Source organism: Anabrus simplex, chromosome 1 (assembly GCF_040414725.1).
Source record: "Anabrus simplex isolate iqAnaSimp1 chromosome 1, ASM4041472v1, whole genome shotgun sequence".
NCBI classification, from domain to species: domain Eukaryota; kingdom Metazoa; phylum Arthropoda; class Insecta; order Orthoptera; family Tettigoniidae; genus Anabrus; species Anabrus simplex.
In genome coordinates this window covers 897,548,336-897,572,141 of record NC_090265.1, presented here as the reverse complement: position 1 = coordinate 897,572,141, position 23,806 = coordinate 897,548,336, and the positions used below count along the sequence as shown (strand labels likewise).

The 23,806-nt window shown below is 37.4% G+C and overlaps 1 protein-coding gene across 1 annotated transcript in view; it reads right to left on the bottom strand.

The window, feature by feature from the left end:
- Window positions 1-23,806, bottom strand: part of LOC136857458 (uncharacterized) — a 374,657-nt gene that overhangs the window by 348,222 nt on the left and 2,629 nt on the right. The window contains exons 2-3 of the mRNA XM_067136132.2: window positions 3,654-3,827; window positions 2,018-2,219 (exon numbers count right to left, since the gene is read on the bottom strand). Coding sequence (XP_066992233.2) covers window positions 2,018-2,219; window positions 3,654-3,827 — 376 coding nt within the window. The remainder of the gene's footprint in view (window positions 1-2,017; window positions 2,220-3,653; window positions 3,828-23,806) is intronic.

Below are 23,806 nucleotides of genomic sequence, written 5' to 3'. Positions count from 1 at the left end.
CTTCAGGACTGCCAACAGTGGGGTTCGAACCCACTATCTCCAGGATGTAAACTCACAGCTGTGCACCCCTAACCACACGGCCAACTCGCCCGGTCATACCGTGTATAACAGCTTGCCTGAATATTGGCGGGAAGTAGCTGGGGGAGTGAGATAACTTTCTTCCTTAGCATGCCATTCCTCACGTTCATAAATATTCTGATACTACAGGTATGTAACACATTGGTTCATCATAGCATTCGAGCTATTCAGTCCCTACTCCATGGCACTGATTAGAATAAGCAGTTTGCACACTTACACGAGCTTCTTGACTAAGTGGTATGTATTAAATAACACTAGAATGTTTATATTGTTCACCCACCTATTCAATACAATACATTCAATACAATACTTTCTTTACGGACCCAAGAATGAATTTTATCATGTGTAATAAGTGGTATGTTCCGAGCTGTCAACGGAGAGATGGCGTGGAATGACATTAGTAGACGAATAGGTTTGAGTGGTGTCTTTAAAAGTAGGAAAGATCACAATATGAAGATAAAGTTGGAATTCAAGAGGACAAATTGGGACAAGTACTCATTTATAGGAAGGGGATTTAGGGATTGGATTAACTTACCAAAGGAGATTTTCAATAAATATCAAATTTCTTTGAAATCATTTAAGAAAATGGTAGGAAATTTGCCACCTGGGTGACTGTCCTAAATGAAGATCAGTATTGATTGACTGATACATAATGGCAGAGGAGTGTTCACGGCTAACTGCGGCCTGGTCATTCCAGCACTGGGACTTTGGACTCTCAGATCGGCACTGTAGTACTGTTCATTAAAAGCGAGGAAATATGCAGTTTTTCAGTAGATCGAGTATTTTTTATGAGAACATTGCTTTTAATCGCTACATTCCTACTGACGTTTTTTTAATGACCTATGTTGACTTCAGTTAGAAAACCATAAAGGCAGTATTTCTGAGAATGCCGTAGCGAAGCACGGGTACATCAGCTAGTTTAATATAAAAACATATTAAACATAATATTTTGGTAATATAAAAACATTAAATATATATATTATAATTATATATTATTATTATTTATATATTAAATAGTTTTCACTTGTAAAGTGATGCGTACTGATTGGGTGGGCCAAAACCTAACATTGTTTCTTCGTTTTAACAGTATCAGTACGGATCTATACGATGAAGTTCGTAAATTGTACTAAGTGGTATGTTCCGAGCTGTCAGTGGAGATTTGGTGTGGAATGACATTAGTAGACAAATAAGTTTGAGTGGTGTCTTTAAAAGTAGGAAAGATCACAATATGAAGATAAAGTTGGAATTCAAGAGGACAAATTGGGGCAAATATTCATTTATAGGAAGGGGAGTTAGGGACTGGAATAACTTACCAAGGGAGATGTTCAATAAATTTTCAATTTCCTTGAATTCACTTAAGAAAAGGCTAGGAAAATAACAGATAGGGAATCTGCCACCTGGGTGACTACCCTAAGTGCAAATCAGTAGTGATTGAAGGGGCCTGCTTCAGTTTTGCGTAAAAATCATAATTACAGCTGTTGACAATGGTAGCTTATGGCAAGGATCTAATATGTATGACAGTAAATTTCCCAAACCTTTGGGAAAGGGGTACACTAAAGGAAATGCACGAAGTATTACTATTGGCAACAAAAGCTCAAGTCTAAAATACTGTTAAAATATTTCTCACCTTAGAACAAAGTGACTAAGAATATTCTCAAAACACATCTGACCTCTAAGTTTGGAATCAAAACAAAATCATTAATTTGTTAATTCCTTGTCTGAAAATTCTATCTTCAGTAAAGTATAGTTTCCAATCAGGATTACAATTTGGTTATAGATCTGGAGATTATTTTGTTTTAAAGTTTAATACTGTAGAAAAGAACTGAGCTGAGAATATTCAAGGGTGCCAATATTTACAGTCATGTTTATAAGGAAAATTGCTCTTTTCTTTTGATATGATTTTATACGTGGTGGGGGGATGGGGGTGAAAGACAAATACCATTTGAGTCTTGGACTTTACGTTGAGCACCATATTCTAGGAAGAGCTGGACAAGATGCATGTTTCCACATTTTGCAGCAAACATCAGCGGGGTTCTGTTATCTCGGTCGACTACATTTACAGAACTGCCGTACCGAAGTAAAAGCTCCACCAGGTCACGATGTTCTTCCTGAGTTGCAATATGCAAGGGAGACTCTCCCAGCTACAGAGAGAAAACAGAGTAACAATCATATAATCAGAAAGTAGGAGATAAATGCACTACCAAAATGAATTAATCTTTTCCTTATTATATATATTATCCAAAATTATATGCAAATTACCAAATAATAATAATAATAATAATAATAATAATAATAATAATAATAATAATAATAATAATAATAATAATAACAACAACAACAACAACAACAACAATGGGAACTGCCATGAGAAGTATACTGAGAAAATCAACAAGTATACACCACTGGCAGAACATATTGAAAGATTATGGCACTGTGAAGAGGTGATAATTGTACCAATAATCCTTTTGAGTACAGAATAAGACTTCTCAATGGGCAATGAAACACACCAGAGTACCACAAGGCTCTGTACTTGGACCTTTGTCTTTTACTTTGTACATAAACGACATAGCATATCGACTGAAATATTGCAATTACCATATAAATGCTGATGGCCATCAAATATATTATCACATGAAACTGGGAGATATTTACGTAACAATTGACAGAATGAATGCTGACTTACAAAATATATCATCATATGCTTGTGAAAATTATATATTTATAAATCCCTTAAGACAAAAGCCATTATAGTTGGACAATAGAAATTCATAAATACGGCAAAGACTTTCTACATCCCTTCACTCACTCTATCTGGTACCAAAATTCCTTATGAAAGTTTGGTAAATAATCTAGGTTATTATAAATGAAAATCTAAATTGGAATGAACATGTCACTTGTATCTGTAATAGAGAATATGTCTCACTCCATCATCTATAATACCACCAAAACATATTACCACTGAATATGAAAGTCAGGCTTATATAAACATAAGTTCTCCCTATATTCTCTTACTATGATGCTGTATTCTTAGATGCAACAAAATAACTTTTTTTTTTGTAATTCTATTCAGTTTCAACTCAGTTAATTTATAACTGTTAAATTCTTCTTCAGTCTACCAAAACTAATTTTGAGTAACACATTTACAAACTACCTGCAAAAGAAAACATATGGTAACAGTATTATATCTGAAACAACTTAATTAACTAAAGTTATGTTGTTACAGTAAAAGTAGTACAAGTGGTAGGAGACCAAGAGATTAGCAGAGGACAGAAATATGTGGAGAGCCAATACTATGTAAAAATATGCCTGTAGACAGAATACCATACATATATTACTACTTTCAGCACTTAAGAAGCCAGTATAAGACAATGGCTAGTGATAGGAATAGGCATTATGATATACTAACTACTAATGACCTAAAATGAACTGAAAACTGCAGAGCCTCCATATTCTGATTAAGGAACAGAATAGACTTTTAAGACAAAACTGTAAAATTATAACAAAAATAATAATAATAAAATGTATTCTTATATTACACTTTGAATGGAAAGTACATATTTTTCAAATATACTCACATTGTTGGAACTCTCAAAATTAGCACCTTGTTTCAAGAGCAGAGATGCTATTTCATAGAATCCCTGCTTAGCTGCTGTGTGGAGGCCAGAATTACCACTATAGTCGATAGTATTTAAATCAACGCCTCTCTCCAACATTAAATGAACACATTCTTTATGTCCACATTCAATAGCCTACAACAAGACAAAATATTCAATGAGTTACATTCCAATACTTCATATCTTATGATATATATAACATCAAAAATAAATCTCAATAATGTTAACCAACAGCTCTTAGCAACATAGGTAATGAAAATTTCATATCAGGTTTTTCAACTACTGAGTCATATATGAACCGTGATGTAGTACCATATCTGAAGCATGTATTTGATTAGTGTTTGCACGAAGGAGCTAAGAATGGATAAATCTGATCAATACTGGGATTTTTTAATATATATACTTCACTTACATCACGATGTTGTTTGTCCAACCCTTGTCCTGTTTCTTTATGGAGTCGGGTATGAGGTGAGATGAATCTGTCGTGGCAGCTTTTTATGACCAGGCTTTTGGCACGCAATCTAGTGATTAGAAATTGTATACCACCACCTCCCCTACCCTACCGGCCAACATTCTGATAGTGAAATTTTTTTTGACCAATGGGACTCGAATCAGCTAACCTCAGTGTCAGACAGTTTAGATTTTAATGCCTTAAAGATCATGGCCACCATGCGGGTTACTTACATCACAATACAATATGAAATTACAGCATTACTATTTAACCCTGATGATGGTAGATTCAAAAATTCATTCATATATGCATCTACTTCTTCCTTTACCCTTATTCAGGGAGCTCCTGAGTCTGGCAGTGGTTCATTGTCCTCCATCCACTTCTCGCACCTCCTTGGAGACACAAGAAATGAGCATACCTTCTGGGATACTACCTAGCTCTTTGTCCTGATCTACTTTGATGCTTCATCTAGGCTATTATAACGGTGGGCTCAACACACCTAAAGGTTATTTATACTTAACTGCCAGGTTTCAATGAGGCCGTCTCTAACTTGGAGAACAGATGCTGCCTGCTAGATTTCAATGGCATTTCCTCCACAGGGGGATAGACCATCACCCAACTAAAAGAGCTCCTCAGCTTGAAACTGCTGGGCCCTGTTGAGAGTCAGGTTATTTATTGCCGCCCAATACTTGGCGTTGAGATACTGGCTGTATGATCTATTCCAACGGGTAACAAGTAACCCTCAAAAGATCTTAACCCTTTAACCGCCAACGTCCGACTGATTGGGCGTTCGAGGTTCAGTCTAAAAGCACCAACGTCCGATTGATCGGACATTCCGGCAAAAAATATCCTCCAAGTTATTTATTCATTTTAATAATGTATAATACATGTTTTGGACTAGTACTGGATTGAATAATACTATATACAACACATTTTAAAGTTGGTAGCACTGATAACCTTGTAGAAGCTGATTTTTTTGTAGTAGTAGTTGGCGGGAGTAAGTCTGCTGACAGGTGTTAGCACTAGCTAGTACTTCTCCTGTCTACAAAGACCAAGGTAAAAAGTGAAATGAATTCAAAGAAGAAAGGAAAAAAGTTATTTATAACCAGCAAGCCATCTGTTATTCGGCAGTACAATTCTTATATGGGCGGAGTTGACTCATCAGATCAAATGCTATACTGCTATTTAGATGAGCACCAGACACTAAAGTATTGAAAAAAGTGAATTTTCACATTTTTGGAAGAATCAACTTGTACATTTTGTATAAAGATAATACAGACAAACCCCTATCAAGACTTGACTTCACAATTTCATTAGTTGAGGAACTTGCTGCTGAGTGGCTTGGTGAACAAGCAGCAATTCAGCTCCCGCAGGCGGGCAACGAACCCCTTACTCTTTTACTGGAAAAGAGTTAGATTAGAACTAGTTAGGGTGGTAAAAGGAAAAAGACGAGATACATTTGTAAACAGTGTCAGAAGGGTGTACACCCTTTGTGCCTCCCTAAGCACATTTGCTAGAGCATGTCATAAACATGTGTAAATATTAGTAAATAGTTTCCTGTATCATATTTTTAAGGCAAAAAGTGAATTTTTGAGTGTTCAGTTTGTGTGAAATAGACATTAGTAATCATTTTTTTACTTAAAACACCAGCCATTAGCATATAATATAAGATTAGAAAATTTAACGTTAATGTAATAATAATAATAATAATAATAATAATAATAATAATAATAATAATAATAATAATAATAATAATAATAATAATAATAATAATAATAATATTGTACATAAAGCTCTATTTTTTATATGTGGCATAGGAAACACCACCTCTCTAAAAAATGCAGTTTTTGATAGTAAAAATATTTTTCTTAACATTTTTTAATCATGAAATACTTTTTTTCAAAGAAAGAAAATATTTGAATTATCATTTCATAAAATAAAAATTTATAAAATAAAGGTGCAATAATTTACATCAATAAAATGCCCAAAGCATTACCTTCAAAACAAAAAATGCCCATCCAATTTACATACATTGAACAAAAGTTACTACCGTACGAATAATTCACTGAAAGGCAAAAGGTGCACATTAGGCCTTGGCGCTACAGAACATGGACACCATGTAAGAGGCTGGCAGTCAAAGGGGAAAGAAATAGATTTAGAAATGGCCGTGGAAGTAAGGAGAAACTGAAGGACCTTACTAGGAAATTGAATCTAGCAAAGAAGTCGGCTAAGGATAACATGATGGCAAGCATAACTGGCAGGCATACAAGTTTTAGTGATAAATGGAAGAGTATGTATAGGTACTTTAAGGCAGAAATAGGTTCCAAGAACAACATTCCAGGAATCATTAATGAACAAGGGGAGTGTGTATGCAAGGATCTTCAAAAGGCAGAAGTATTCAGGCAGCAGTAGGTAAAGATTGTTGTTTACAAAGATTATGTCCAGATAGAGGAGGTGACTAATACTAAAGAAGCATTAAAATTTACCTATGACAACAATGACATTTACAGTAAGATACAAAAGTTGAAAACTAGAAAAGCACTTGGAATTGATAAGGTTTCAGAGGATATACTAAAGACAGATGGGTTGGGATATAGTAACATATCTGAAGTACTTATTTGATTATTGTTTGCATGAAGGAGCTATACCAAATGAATGGAGAGTTGCTATAGGCTCCATGCGCTGATGGGAGAAATGCACCGCTGCACTGTGAGTGGCAAACATTGTAAGTTAATGCGTTTCACCGCGCACATATCCGCTGTCGTCTCACCGTGTGCTGCCATAGTCAATTAAATAATAACAGTGTGATTTCAGAGTGTTTTATGCAACAACACTTGGCCACATTATTCCAAACTTGCAGAAAGTGATCATGTAATAAATTAACAAGAAAAACAGTTTGCAGGAAATAGCAACAGAGCAATAACTGCAAATGTGATCAGAAAGAAACAATGGTTCACTAGATACACCATTTCACGATAGAGGCAACGAATTTGTTTATGTAATAGTAGTTGTGATAACGAGATTAGTGTGCATATACATATTCAACAATGCTGTCTCCAGAAAAATATCCTTGGTCTATTTCTAATACGATATCATGTTAGCGTAGGTTAATGCTGCTAGAGAGGCGATTTATTTTAAATTTTAACTACTTTTAAACATGTTTTGTAGGGAAGGCCTTGATAAAAATCGTTATTATTTCATGAAGGCGAATAATAATTGTTCCCATGAAATGAAAGCATATTTCAGCTGCTGTTTATGCAGTTTGCACAGAACATGTCATCTTGCGTACTGATCGACCGTGTGAATGGTCCCGACCTTGCATCTCAAATGTAGGGAAAGAGAATTACAACAGGAGGAAGAGAGTAGAGGAACTTCTTCTGATAAAAAGGGTCAGGCTTGATGTTGGACATACTGAAATTCCTGATATTGAAACCGCATGTACACTATCAAAAATTATTCATGAGAAGAAAAGTTCAGAATCACTTAAAGTTGCCAATAAGTGATTATTTATATTGTGTGTCTGTATTTATAATATGATCAAGTCCAGCTCTGTAATATAACGGTTGGTGCTACTAGCTACCTTCCTTGGAGGCCCGGGGTTGAATCCTGAGACACTGCCAGAAACTTAAGATTGGCATGAGGGTCGGTATGTGGTTAAAACGGTGCATGCAGATCATTACCATTAGGGGAGTGCTTGAAAGGAAATGCACCACCTCGGGACAAAGGCATGAATTTACGGATGTAAAATAAGGTATTTCTGTGAGCTACTGATATTGCGTAATGGAGGCCTATTTGTATAATTATATGTGTCTACTACTGCCTTTCCAAATCCATGTCGTTAGGTTGTAACGGAATACTATAAAATTTCACAATTCGGTCTATAGTACAGTATGATATATTATTATTATTATTATTATTATTATTATTATTATAATTAAGACTTCTTATTTTCCTATCGCTTTTCCCACACGTGTGGGTCGCGAGTGCGAACTGCGTCGCACATGTGGATTTGGCCCTGTTTTACAGCCGGATGCCCTTACTGATGCCAACCCTATACGGAGGGATGTAATCACTATTGTATGTTTCTGTGGTGGTTGGTAGTGTAGTGTGTTGTGTGAATATGAAGAGGAGAGTGTTGGGACGGGCACAAACACCCAGTCCTTGAGCTAGAAGAATTAATCAGAAGCGATTAAAATCCTCAACCATACCGGAAATCGAACCTGGGACCCTCTGAACCGAAGTCCAGTACGCTGACCATTCAACCAACGAGTCGGACTCTGGTTATAATTAAGACTATGGCAATACAATACAATCTGTATTTATTATGATGTGTGTGCTCTAAAAAAGATGACCTACTGCAGCTTGCTTTGCAAATACGAAGTGTGTTCAAAAAAAGATCGAACTTTGTAAACTGCGCGCAAACCGCAACATTGAGCGAGTTGCGACTGTGGCGGCGCCTAGCGGCAACTTCTGACAACAGACCGCTGCTTTCCGCATTCCATTGCCTGCATTATCAGTTGAGTTAGAGCCTCTGAAGTGATTGCGTGTGTCACATGTTCGTCGAATTCTATAATGAAACAGCTTGAGGAACAACGCGTGTGCGTGAATTTCTGCTTCAAAGTTGGGAAAACGTTTGTGGAAACATTTGAAATGTTGAAGCTAACATATGGGGAGGAATGCATGAGTCGTACACAATGCTACGAGTGGTTTAAACGTTTCAAAGACGGTAGATCGTCTGTCACTGAAGACCCTAGGCCTGAGCAACCTTCCACACCAACAGACGACCGCCATGTCGAGAGAGTTTGTGAAGTGATTCGTGGAAATCGTCGTTTGACAGTCCGAGAGGTTGCTGATCAGGTGTGCATCAGCGTAGGATCATGTCATGCAATTTTAACCGAAAAACTTCAGTGCTAAATTTGTCCCTCGTTTGCTGACTGACGATCAAAAAGAGAACCGAGTCAGCATCAGTCAGGAAATGCTTGCTAACGCAGATGCTGATGACAACTTCCTGAAGAACATCATCACTGGAGATGAGACGTGGGTGTACGGTTACGATGTCGAAATCAAAAGGCAATCATCACAGTGGGTGGGGAAAGGTTCTCCTTGACCGAAAAAAGCACGAATGAGTCGTTCAAACATCAAGGTGATGCTGATTGTGTTTTTTGATTGGAAAGGCATTGTCCATCACGAGTTTGTACCCCGAGGCCAGACAGTGAAAAAGAACTGTACCAGAATGTTTTAACACATTTGAGAGATACTGTGCGCAGGAAGAGACCTGAACTGTGGAAAAACAAATCCTGGATGTTGCACCATGACAATGCGCCAACACATGCCTCTCTCTCGGTCCGCAGTTATCTGGCAAAACACCAAATTCCTGTTGTGCCCCATCCGCCCTATTCTCCCGACTTGGCTCCAGCAGACATTTTCTTATTCCCCAAATTGAAAACCACCTTGAAAGGACATCGTTTCCAAGACATTGAAGAGATCAAGGAGAATGCGACGAGGCAACTTCGCGCCATCAAAGAAAGTGCATTCCAGGAAGCATTCCAAAAGTGGAAGAAACGTTGGCAACACGCTGTTGATAGTGCAGGGGACTATTTTGAAGGGGACAGTCTGTGAAATGATGTAAGCTACATAATAAAGTTTTTCTAGCCACAGTTCGGTCTTTTTTTGAACACACCTCGTATAACATTGCTATAATAAATTGTTTCTAATTGTTAACCTATTTGTAAAATGGTTGAACTATATGTTGTAAAGAGTTATGTCGTGTGAATTGAAATGTATAAGTCCCGAATTACATCTTACGACTTACTGCTATGATCTACCATCTTTTCAAATGCATTTCATGGGGTCGTGAAGAAAACCTTTGTATCACAGTACCTATTAATGCAGCCAACAACAAGCAAATAGTTCTGCCTGAAGGTTATGACATTAAAAAATAATCATCTGAAGACAGCATAGTAAAATGATTATTCTTCTTCTTCTACTTATTCTCCTTCTTAATTTATTTATTGGGTTCAGTTTATACCCAGCCACTAGTCGTTTTATCGAATAAAGCCAAAACTATGAAGGATGATATATTAATTGTAAGGGGGGGGGGGGGGGGGAGATAAGGAATTAGCTGAAAAAACATACGTAGGTATCATGGACTGTGTCAAAAACAAAACAAAACTTGGGATAGAGAATGTACAGGGACACAAAATTCTACTCTCCACGCCAGTGTGATCCATCACGGCGGCTATCTACATCACAAACATGACCGGATCAACACATAGGGAATGTGGTCTTAGATTCTAATAATGGCTTTAGACAAAAACATAGAAAGGGATTCAGCAACAGAGGGCCACTGTAAAATGATTGAATATATGTACGTAAACATCACACATATTACAGCTTCTTATGGTCAGCTGTTGATGAAGATGCCCCTAAGCAGCAGCACATTGCTATACGCACGGAGCCTATAGTAGCCTCTGTGTATAAAAGAAAGGGTGATAGACATAAAGCTGAAAATTACAGGCCAGTCAGTTTGATATGCATTGCATGCAAACTTTGGAAAAGCATTCTTTCTGATTATATTAGACATGTTTGTGAAATTAATAACTGGTTTGCTAGAAGGCAGTTTGGGTTTAGGAAAGGTTATTTCACTGAAGCTCAACTTGTAGGATTCCAGCAAGATATAGTAGATATCCTGGATTCAGGAGGTCAAATGGACTGTATCGCGATTGACCTATCTAAGGCATTTGATAGGGTAGATCATGGGAGACTACTGGCAAAAATGAGTGCAATTGGACTTGACAAGAGAGTGACTGAATGAGTGGCTATATTTCTAGAAAACAGATCTCAAAGAATTAGAGTAGGCGAAGTTTTATCTGACCCTGTTATAATTAAGACGGGAATTCCTGAAGGTAGTATATTGGACCTTTATGTTTTCTTATATATATCAATTATATGTGTAAAGAAGTGAAATCAGAAATAAAGCCTTTTTCAGATGATGTTATTCTGTACAGAGTAATAAATAAGTTACACGATTGTGAGCAAGTGCAAAATGACCTCGATAATATTGTGAGATGGACAGTAGGCAATGGTATGATGATAAACGGGGTTAAAAGTCAGGCTGTGAGTTTCACAAATAGGAAAAGTCCTCTCAGTTTTAATTACTGCGTTGATGGGGTGAAAGTTCCTTTTGGGGATCATTGTAAGTACCTAGATGTTAATAAAAGGAAAGACCTTCATTGGGGTAATCACAAAAATATGATTGTAAATAAAGGGTACAGATTTCTGCACATGGTTATGAGGGTATTAAGGGGTTGTAGTAAGGATATAAAGGAGAGGGCATATAAGTCTCTTGTAAGACCCCAACTAGAATATGGTTCCAGTGTATGGGACCCTCACCAGGATTACTTGATTCAAAAACTGGACAAAATCCAAAGAGAAGCAACTCAATTTGTTCTGGGTAATTTCCGAAGAAAGAGTAGCGTTACAAAAATGTTCCAAAGTTTGGGCTGGGAAAACTTGGGAGAAAGGAGATGAGCTGCTCGACTAAGTGGTATGTAATCTTAACATAAAAGGTCCGTTATTGGACATTATAAATTTTCCATCTAACTCATTCCTGGTTGTCAGTGTTTTGCCCCCAGTATGCTAAGTTGGGCTCATCAGTTGGTACATAGCACACCCACCAAAACGCATGGCTAGTGCATATCGCGGAGGCCAACCAGGCTAAGAAAGTTTTAAATAAGTTTACGAATCTTAAAATTAGAGTAGCAAAAATTTCAAAAGGCATAAAAGAGTGTCTAGTAAAAAAAAAAAAATCCCTAATTTTTAAAACCTTCCCAAAGAAAAATTATATCAACTCATATTCACCTTTTGATTCAAAACAACTTGTGGTTAAGGAAAGAGATTAAATTTCTTTACAGAAAGAAATCCTTTTTAAAGGAAAAGTTATATTTAGCTCATCTGAATAACAAAAGAGTGACTGAATGGGTTGCTCTGTTTCTAGAAAATAGAACTCAGAGAATTAGAGTAGGTGAAGCTTTATCTGTCCCTGTAAAAATTAAGAGAGGAATTCCTCAAGGCAGTATTATTGGACCTTTATGTTTTCTTATATATATCAATGATATGTGTAAAGAAGTTGAATCAGAGATAAGGCTATTCGCAGATGATGTTATTTTGTACAGAGTAATAAATAAGTTACAAGATTGTGAGCAACTGCAAAATGACCTCGATAATGTTGTGAGATGGACAGTAGGCAACGGTATGATGATAAACTGAGATAAAAGTCAGGTTGTGAGTTTCACGAATAGGAAAAGTCGTCTCAGTTTTAATTAATGCGTTGATGGGGTGAAAGTTCCCTTTGGGGATCATTGTAAATACCTAGGTATTAATATAAGGAAAGATCTTCATTGGGGTAATCACTAGACCTGGGATTTTAAGGCAAATGCCTATTTCGTTCCTTACGAGATAACATGATTTTTTAAAAATATGTTGACGTTTCATGACAAATCCCTTACAATTAATGTAGTTTTATAGTGCCCTAAAATGCCTATTTGGACCTTTAGAGCCTATTTTACTATTTTAGTGCCTAAAATTGCCTATTTTCTACATTTAAAATTCTACTTATGTAATTTTTACAATCACACAATGGACATCTCTGGAACGGGCAGAATAACAGAGGGTGGGTTTTTCACAGAAATGTGCTCTTCCCAGACAACTGTCACCAAAGGAATACTAAGTGAAGTTTGGAGGTGGAGGATTAGCTCAGAAGAACAACGAGCAGGTAGTAAAGGACGTACTGTGTCGAGTGACGGGGTGAGGGGGAGGATTATCTAGGAAGAACAATGAGCAGGTAGTAAGAAGGGACATACTGTGTCAAGTCGCCAGTGAAAGAACACCTTTTTAAGTACATATAGTTCATCATGCCTAAAACGAAATCATCTAAGAGTGCGCTTATACAACAATGGCTTGTACAATTTCCATGGATGACTTTTGTTGGAAAGATTATTTTCTGCCAGTACTGCAATAAACAGGTATGTGCATATATCTGAAATTTCATATTAATCTTAAAGGAAGGTTTTGATATTGGCTCCTCTAATTAATTGTAGAGACCTAGTCCAGGCGACCTGGGTTCGATTTTCAGTACCGGCAGTAATTTAGAAATCTATGAGGTCTGGAACGGTGTTAACCCAGCATCGTGAGGACAATTGAGAAGCTACAGTGGGCAGGGGTCACGGAGGCAAGGCAATACAGCTGAGGGATGTATCGTGCTGACCACATGCCACCCAATATCTGCAGGCTATGAGCTGGGCAGCAACCGTTATTGAAAGCCAAGGCCCTTCGGGGACTGTAGTGTTCTTGTTCTTAATTAACTTTAGAGTAATAATGGCTTAATTTAAATAGTTCAAAATTACAAATTTTATTCAATGCCTCATCTTTTCTATTCCTCATCTTAGTCTCTAATTGACATCACTTTAATGTGTTTTAGATTTCACACGAGAAAAAATGCCACCTTCAGCAGCATGCAGATACTGCCAGTCACAAAGTGAAAGCAGCCATGAAAAGTAATATTAGACAGACTCTGCTCACACAAACTATATCTCCTACAACCCATAACGGTTTCTATGCTGATTTGTGTAGAGCCCTAGTTGCACCAAATATCCCCTGGAATACTGTGCATAATCTGGTTTTAAGAGATTTTTTTTACAGAAATACACCAAGCAGCACATCCCATCAGCATCTACATTAAAGAAAAACTACTTAGATATTTGTTACAATGAGGTCATTTTGTCAAACAGGGAGGATATTGTTGAGTCTTGCATATGGTTGTGTGTGGACAAAACCACCGACTTTGTGGGCAGGTACATTGCTAACCTTATAGTAGGAAAACTGGAACCCAATCAGGCATCTACCGCTCACCTTCTTTGCTCTAAACAGCTTGAGAAAGTCAATAGTCTAAGCATTGCATACCAAGGGATTGCCACTGCACCTCTCCTCAAAACTTTCTATCCTTCTTTAATTCATGGTACTTATATGGCGCATGCATTGCATAGACTCTCAGAAACAGTTAGGCCCGAGTTTCCTGCAGTAAATACTTTCATTTCAACAATGAAGAAAGTGTTCTGTAAGGCTCCATCAAGAATAGCCATCTTTCGAGAGAAACTCCCCTCTATACCCTTCCACCACAGCCAATCATCACCCGTTGGGGTTCCTGGATGGAAGCTGCCCTGTATTATGCAGAACATCTTGAGGAAATCATGACTGTGATAGACAATTTGCCTTTAACGGACAACTCTGCATGTGTGTCGTCTGTCAACGAGCTGTTAAATGATTGTTCCAGTATTCAGAGAGACATGCGTATATTCAGGCAATTTTTTCATTTCTTCCAGTCACCATTACAAATACGATGGAAAAAAAGAAATAGTCTCAAACAGCAATTTTCTGTAATCGAGGAAGCTGAGAATAACAGACAAGTGCTAGGGTTAAGGTAGGGGATAAAATAAGAGACAAGTGGTCTAATGTACTGCAGAAGAACCCAGGTTATTCAGTGCTGAAAAGGGTACATCAGGTAATGGATGGGTAAACGGTAGACTTACCAAGTGAAATTCCATTGAAAAATGTAGGTAAATTTTCCTATGCCCCTCTAACACCTGTGAGTGTGGAGCGCTCTTCTTCTGCTTTCAAAATGATCTTAACAGACAAAAGACATAGCCTGACTGTGGAAAATTTGGAGAAGATTATTGTTATGTACTGTAAAGCAAACTACGAATGAAAGTACTGTAGGACTGTTCCTCACAAATAATAAACACACACTCCATTCGCGTTTACACCGTTATTGGATGCCTACAGTGCTGTAATTGTGTACAGTGAATTTGGTATTAAGGTTTTAGATCAGTACTGTTAATGACATATCATATAATCCATAACTCTTTTTGACACATGACATTTTTATATTTTTGATAAATGTCTTTTTTATTCCGTCTTAATTTTGCAGTTATTTCGGTTAAGAATAGGGACACCACGTTTGTTAAAGTAAAAATGTATCACGTTACAGTTTAAGTGTATATTGTAATATTTTAACGTCCATTTCCTGCCTATCCACACATTTTTAAAACATGTTTTAAGTGCCTATTTTCTCTTTTAAAAGCCTATTTACTTGTTTTAAAAGCCTATTTTAGGCGCCTAAAACTAATTTTGTTAGAGCCTAAAATCCCAGGTCTAGTAATCACATAAATGGAATTGTATATAAAGGGTACAGATCTCTGCACATGGTTATGAGAGTATTAACATAACAACTGTCAAAGAGATATAACGCCACAAGCTCTATTCAACCTCGCACATTTTCCTTTCGACTTTTAATACAAGAAGCTACAACCACGTCTACCAGCTAATTATAAAAATAGATACTTTTCTGACAATTACTTGTCCTCGCTCCTAAGTGCTGCAAAAATTTGTCGTATTATCTTTTCATACAAAATTAACAACTTACTACCACTAAGAGTGACTTTTATCCTAAACTATTAAGTTATTATAAGCTCCTTACGCCATCTTCAGAATAAGTTACCACATTTACCAAATTTTATTTCAGCACAGCAATTTACGTATTATTTTTGAACTTTTAACTAACCACTTGTTACCACATTTTAAAAAACGAGACATTCGCAAAGATCTACAACAAGGATTGATTATAAGACTTTATCATAAGAGTACTTATAATTACTACCGTATATTCTACCTGCTAGTCATTTTATACACATTTGTACCTAAAACAGTATCCTCTTATTGAGGTATAAGAACAATCAGGATCTTGATCTATCTTTCTTTCAGGTATTCAGATTTTTAGGCTGATGATACCCTCATTAAGAGTGAAACATGTCCCTATATGTAATATGATAAGAACTATTTCTTAAATTTTAAATAAAAAACTCTTATGTATTGAACAGGTGGGATTTATAATCTAGTATTATTATTTGACTTTAAGTACATTTCAATACGAACCATAACATGAGATTTGTAACGTGTAAGTGGTATGTTCCGAGCTGTCAGCGGAGAGATGGCGTGGGAGGACATCAGTAGACGAATAAGTTTGGATGGTGTCTTTAAAAGTAGGAAAGATCACAATATGAAGATAAAGTTGGAATTCAAGAGGACAAATTGGGGCAAATATTCATTTATAGGAAGGGGAGTTAGGGATTGGAATAACTTACAAAGGGAGATGTTCAATAAATTTCCAATTTCTTTGCAATCATTTAAGAAAAGGCTAGGAAAACAACAGATAGAGAATCTGCCATCTGGGCGACTGCCCTAATTGCAGATCAGTAGTGACTGACTGATTGATTGATTGATTGATTGATTGATTGATTGATTGATTGATTTATTGATTGTGTGACCTTGAGACCCCCCCTATGGCTGGTCCCCCTAGAATGGAATTCATTCCAATGTCATATAACAAATAAAATGGGATGTATTTTAAGCAAGAAACAAGCCACAATGGACAAGAAATTAGATAATCTAAAAGGGTGTAATATGATACGGAGGTTCTTAATAATGATGATGATGGTGATAATAATAATAATAATAATAATAATAATAATAATAATAATAATAATAATCATAGAAAATCTGGAATAAATCAGTTACGGTTCAAGACAAGTTAAGTTCAGTCAATTCAGTCAAAAACCTCTCTGGAATCAATTTCACAGACCAAGAATTAGACACTCTTATTAGAGGACCTAAATTTAATTGGCCAAGTTTTAACAGAGATGATGTTATCATTACAACTATCGCTGAAGCAGAATCTAATATCCAAAAACTTCCTGTCGACTCTCAAGGAGACCTTAGGTATGAAATAAAGAAAAGACTCCCTCGGTTAGTCAGCTTAAAGCCAGTGTTCCATTAGACAACATAAAATGTAACAAGGATCTTAGGAATAAAATAAAAGACACTGACGTTATCGTGACTAAGGCAGATAAAGGTAATTGTACGGTCATATTGGATAGAAAAGATTACATTGAAAAGACAGAAAAGTTTTTTCTGACGAGTTGTTTTCCAGAGTTAATAAAGACCCACAACTAGGATACAAAAAAGTTTAAAATCATTATTGAAAAATTCTACGTTCATCCTCAATGAAGACGGAATTCTTACTTACTTACTTACTCCATGGCTCTACGGTCCTTTAAGGACCTTGGCCTCCTTGACCACAGCTCTCCAGTCATCCCGGTCTTCAGCACGCCTATGCCACCTCCTGACTCCAACGGTCCTCAGATCAGTCTCCACATCCTCCAGCCATCTCATCCGGGGCCGACCTCTCCTTCTCCTGCCCCCAGGGTGTCCTGTCAGTGCTTTCCTTGGAAGTCTTCCCTCCTCCATCCGTTGTACATGCCCCAGCCATCCAATTCGTCTCATTTTGATTGATGTCACCAAGTCCGGCTCCTTATACAATAATCTTATTTCTTCATTTGTTCTGATTCTCCATAAATCTCCCTCCTTCACCGGTCCGAATATCTTCCTCAGTACTTTCCTTTCCCACACATTTAATCTCCTCTCTGTGGCCTCAGTCAATACCCATGCCTCACTCCCATACATAAGCACTGGTTTAATTATTGTTTTGTAGAGAGTCAGTTTTAATTTCCTGCTTAAGTTTTTACTTCTCAGAAGGGGATTCAGTGCCCTGTAGGATCTGTTGGCAGCCTTAATTCGATTTACAATATCTGTCTCAACTTTATTTTCTGATGTTATTACTGAGCCAAGATATGTGAAGCTATCTACTGCTTCAAAGGTGTAACCATCCACTTGGAGTTTTTCAGTGTTCCTTCCATTTCTCTCTGTTACCATATATTTAGATTTAGAGTCACTTATCTCCAAGCCCAAGGACCCAGCCGCATCTTTCAGCTCCCTCAAGGCAGTTGTAAGTGCCTCGTTACTTCTAGCAGATATCACCACATCATCTGCATAAGCCAAAATTTGGATCAGTCTATTGTAAATATTACCACCCGGATTAGTAGTTACTGATCTTACAGCTTTCTCCAACACTAGATTAAATAACACTGGTGATAAGGGGTCTCCCTGCCTTAGGCCTTCTTCGGTTCTGAAAGATCTTGACAGACTTCCCTGCACTTTTACCTGACTTCTGCTGTTCTCCAGGGTCATCTTAGTCAATTTTATTAACTGTGGGAATTTAAACTCCTTCATTGTTTCCCACAATGTCGATCTCTTAACTTTGTCATAGGCTTGTTTAAAATCTATAAAAAGATGCCCTAGTCGAACGTTGTATTCATATGTCTTTTCCAGAGTCATTCTCATGGTGAAAATATGGTCCATCGTCGATCTTCCAGGTCTGAAACCAGCTTGGTACTCCCCTATAATTCTTTCCGCTCTACTACTAACTCTCTTTGTTATGGCTGTAGAGAGGATTTTGTATACTATAATCAGTAAGGATATACCTCGATAATTCTTGCATTGCATGCGTGACCCCTTCTTATGTATAGGACATATATTTGCTAGTGTCCAGTCCTCCGGCATTGTACCTGTTTCCCATACCTTTTTAATTATCTCGTGTATTTTCTTCACCAACACTTCTCCTCCATGTTTTACCATTTCTGCTGTTATGAGGTCATTCCCTGGGGCTTTACTGCTCTTCAATTGTTTTATAATATCTCTTATTTCTTCAATCGATGGTGATCCCATATCGTCTTCATCCTCATCTCCATTCTCCTCATCCATCTCTTCCTCCTCACACTCATCTCCATATTCACCCTCCTCATCTCTCTCTGAAGTTTCCATACGGTCTGATCCTTCTTTTTCTTCATTTATTGGTCTGATAGAAAGTAGTGTTTTGAAATGTTTTGCCCATTTTTCCAGAATTCGTTCTTTCCCAACAATGAGTCTATCAGTCTCATCCTTAAGCATATTCACTCTGGGTTGATATCCCTTCTTTACTTGTCCAACCCCATGGAAGAATTTTCTGCCTTGTTTGTTTTCAAAATTCTTCTGCATTTCATCCACTCTCTCCTTTTCTTCTATTCTTTTCTTGTTCCTTATCAATGTCTTTGCTATTCTCCGTTTCTCTTTAAAAACTGCAATATTATTTCGAGTGGGTCTCTGTAGCATTCTTTGTCGGGCAAGCTTTCTCTCTTCCAGAACCTTACCCACTTCCTCGTCATACCATTTATTTCTACTCTGTTTCCATCTCTCTCCAAGTACTTCCTGCGCCGTTGTATTTATTGCTATCTTGGTTTCCTCCCACATTGTGTTGATGTCCACATCTCCGTTTCTGCCCATCTGTAGCTTTCTTTGCAGCCGGTCTCTATACTCTTCCTCCTTCTTCTCAACCCTTAACAGTTCTACATTATAGATCTTGCTCTGCTCAGCTCTGTCCCTGGGTTTAATTGCCAGTCTTTCTCGGAACTTGATCCTCACCAGTATGTGATCTGAATCACTGTCTGCACCACGCATGCTTCTCACATCCATTATATTGGAGGCATGTCGTGCATCTATCAGCACATGGTCTATCTGGTTCTTTGTCAGACCATCCGGTGATATCTTTATGGATCTCCTTATGGGGAAAACATGTGCTCTTAATCACCAGCTCCTTGCTAAAGGCAAAGTCAATCAATTTCCACCCGTTTTCATTTGATTCTTGGTGTTTACTATGATATCCTGCCACTGGGTGGTTTTCTTTCTCTTTGCCTACTTTGGCATTATAATCCCCTAGGACAACTTTAACATCATACTTGGGCAACTTGTCATATATTTGCTCCATTTTTTCATAGAAATGTTCTTTCTCTTCCTCATCGGCATCCTCTGTTGGTGCATGGACACTAATTAGTGACCGGGCGAGTTGGCCGTGCGCGTAGAGGCGCGCGGCTGTGAGCTTGCATCCGGGAGATAGTAGGTTCGAATCCCACTATCGGCAGCCCTGAAAATGGTTTTCCGTGGTTTCCCATTTTCACACCAGGCAAATGCTGGGGCTGTGCCTTAATTAAGGCCACGGCCGCTTCCTTCCAACTCCTAGGCCTTTCCTGTCCCATCGTCGCCATAAGACCTATCTGTGTCGGTGCGACGTAAAGCCCCTAGCAAAAAAAGCACTAATTAGTGATATGTTGGCAAATCTCCCTCTCAATCTTAACCGGCATAGTCTGGGGCTTATTGCTTCATATTCAATCACATTATGACTGACCGATTTCTTGACCATAAACCCTGTTCCTATTCTATTTTCTTCCTCCCCACTATTGAACAAAATGTAGTGCTGTAGATCTGTCACCTTGATTGTCTTCCATCTTATCTCCTGTAATGCTGCCACATCTATCTGATATTTAAGTAATTCCTCCTCCAATTTTCTACTAGCCCCGGCCTGAAAGATACTTCTCACATTCCATGTTCCAATATATCCGTATCGTTGCCATTTAGCGCGCTTTAGTCGTCGTAAGTTTGGGACCGTCCGGTTATCTTGATTTGGTTTCTGAACAATATGTAGTTTTGTGGTAGTGGAGTTGTTAGCCCCACGTACCAACCCCCAACCTGGAGGACCAGGGTATCACTCTTAGTCTGGATCATCACCTTAGACCTGTCCGGCTTGGGTGGCCCTACCAGGAGCATATGCTCCCGCCGGCATAGCTCTAAGGATCATTTGAACACGCAAGCCTCCAAAACACCCGGCAAAATGTATTTTGCCTTCGTCAAGGTGGTGATACCATCGGGAGGGAAGACGGAATTCAGAGGATGATAAATATGAACCCCAGGTTACCTACGGATAGAGCGTTGCCCAAAATCCATAAAGTAGGAGTATCTGTAAGACCCATCATCCCATTATTAACTGTAAGAACAGCCCTACGTATAAAATCTCCAAATTTATACATGGATTTCCTTCAGACAACTATAAGTTTCACAATAAATCAATAATGAGAAATTCAGTAGATTTTTGTAAAAGTTTGGAAAGTTTCAAACTTCTGCCACATCATTACTTTGTTCATATGACATAACTAATATGTATGCATTTATCCCAGTCAGTAAAACAATAGATATTATTAGAACAAATTTAACTAGTTAAGGTCAACTGGGGAAGTTAGAGATTGAACAATTCATGAAAATTCTAGAGTTTGTCACAAAAAACTATTATTTTATGTTCAACATCACTATTTATAGTTAAGAGGGATTACCAATGGGAGCTCCAGCCTCGGGTACCCTGGCCAATATGTATTTAGACCATTTAGAACACCACAAAATATTAGGACATATTCAAGGTTTGGATTTTTGGACAAGATTCGTGGACAATACCTTTGTAATAATAGATAAGTTAAACGTTATAACAATAGTAACAATTTCTTACAATTTTTAAATTCATTAGATGAAAGAATAAAATTTACACTTGGAAACGAGAAAGACAATGCTTTAAATTTCTTGGATATGACCGTTAAGATGGAATCCAGTAAGTTCTCTTGTAAAGTATGTAGAAAGGATACGTTTACACTGGTGACCATTAAAAATGATTCTTTACATCCTGGGAGTCATAAGAGGGCTGCTTATTTTAATATGGTTTATCGATCCTTCAATTTACCTTTATCTCATACGGAAAGAGAAAAAGAATTACGGTACATACAGAAGATAGCCAATCTGAATGGGTTCAGTGTTAATACCATTAATAAAATTATAAGTAAAGTGAAAAGAGAGAACAACATAGGACTAACACCAGAGAATCGCAAGAGTTCAAAGTACGTGACTTTTACATTTACAAACCCAGGGATTTTTCACATCACAAAATTATTTAAGAAACATGACTATCAGGTCTCTTTTTCAACAAACAACAATATTGGTTATATATTTTAAAACCACAATAGTGTAAATTACAATAAAGAGAATTACTTAGATTCAGGAATCTATAAACTTAAGTGCAATCAATGTTTCGTCTCGTACGTGGAGCAAACAAGTAGGAGTTTTCAAACTAGGTATCTGGAACACGTCAATGCCAACAGACATAAGAAATATTCTGCTATGAGTGTCCATATGGGAGATACTGGTCACCAATATACTGACATAAATAGAGGCTTGACCATTTAAAAAAAAAGTGAGCAAAGGAAACCTGATGAGCAATTACAAAAATATTTATATTATATAAGTTTCGACCAGAGTATTAATGCAAACAAAAATTTGAATGACGTACAAGAGAACAAAAATCCGTTATACAAACAGATACCGTTGCTCTTATCACCACGAAAGATTAATAATTTGAAAGTACCTCCTCTAAAACAAACATCCCACCCTCCCATTCTACCTATAGGCGGAGCTGTTTCCCCTTCCCCTACTAATAGCACTGGTCCCCCTCCTACCGACCCTAGCCAAGTTCCACCGGGCGAGAGGAAATATAATTATAACATACGCAGTAGCGTGGCGAGAAGCAAGTCAGAGCGAGGCTCAGATGTGAACCAGCTATAGGGAGTTTCACCAACTTTGATAGTAAGCTTATACGTTACGCTTCTGGGACGGAAACTCATTTCTTAAATTCCTGAGGGTTTTAAACCCATTACTTATATAAATCTCTTTCTTTCCAGACCTTGCCTTTTGAAAAAAATATTCATAAGAATTAAGCTATCAATATGGTGGTCATTCAGTGCAGATCTTTGCCATACGACAGGCTATATCAGAAGCATTAGATTCCTTCTACCAGAAATTCTCATAAGAATGAAAGCTTTTAAGTATTCTGATGTGGATATGGTCTCATTTTCCTATTCCGAGACCAGAATTCAAATCTCCCTCAGTCAGTACACTGAAGCTTCCAGCTACCAGCACTGCATGTCATATTTTCAAGAAATGTCATTCAAATATTTACACTGAAGAATTTTTTTTACAAGAAGTGATGGACAATTTTTATGTAAATATTATTGATTAACTTTCGTGTATTCTCAAACAGTTTGTAAAGGACATAGATTCTTCCATTTTTAAAAGTATTAGACAGCGACAATGAGTATCATAATCTGTTACAAAACATTATGGCTGAAGAAGTTAAATTAGACAAATCATGTTCCAAAGTATGTTTAATATATTTTAATATTAAATAGTTTTCACTTGTAAAGTGAAGTGTATTGATTGGGTGGACCATTAAACCTAACACTAGTTCTTAATTTAAGTGGTACGTTCAGAGCTGTCAGTGATGAGGTGGCGTGGAAGGACATTAGTGGATGAATAAGCTTCAGCGAAGCTTTTAAGAGTAGGAGAGATCAAAATATAAAGATAAATTTGGAATTCAAGAGCACAAATTGGGGCACAAATATTCATTTAAAGGATGAGGAGTAAGGGATTGGAATAAATTATCAAGGGAAATGTTTGATAAATTTCCAAGTTTGTTGAAAATGTTCAAGAAAAAGCTTGGTAAACAATTGATAAGGAATCTGTCACCTGGCTGACAGTCCTAAATGCAGATCATTGATGACTGATTACCAAGGTCTTCTGGCGATGATGGTACAGGAAAGGGCTTCACATGCGAGCAATAATGAATTTATGGTGATAAGCCTTATAAGATTCCCCATACACAATATTAGCTGTTTTCTTCTGATGTACGGTATGTACAATGTATATACACACGTAGCTCAATGTGGCAGTTTTTAAGGCCTTTCTAGCCGCCTACTGCTAGCTCACTTCTTTCTCCAACAAGCTCGACAACTGCAGTCGATTAAGTTTG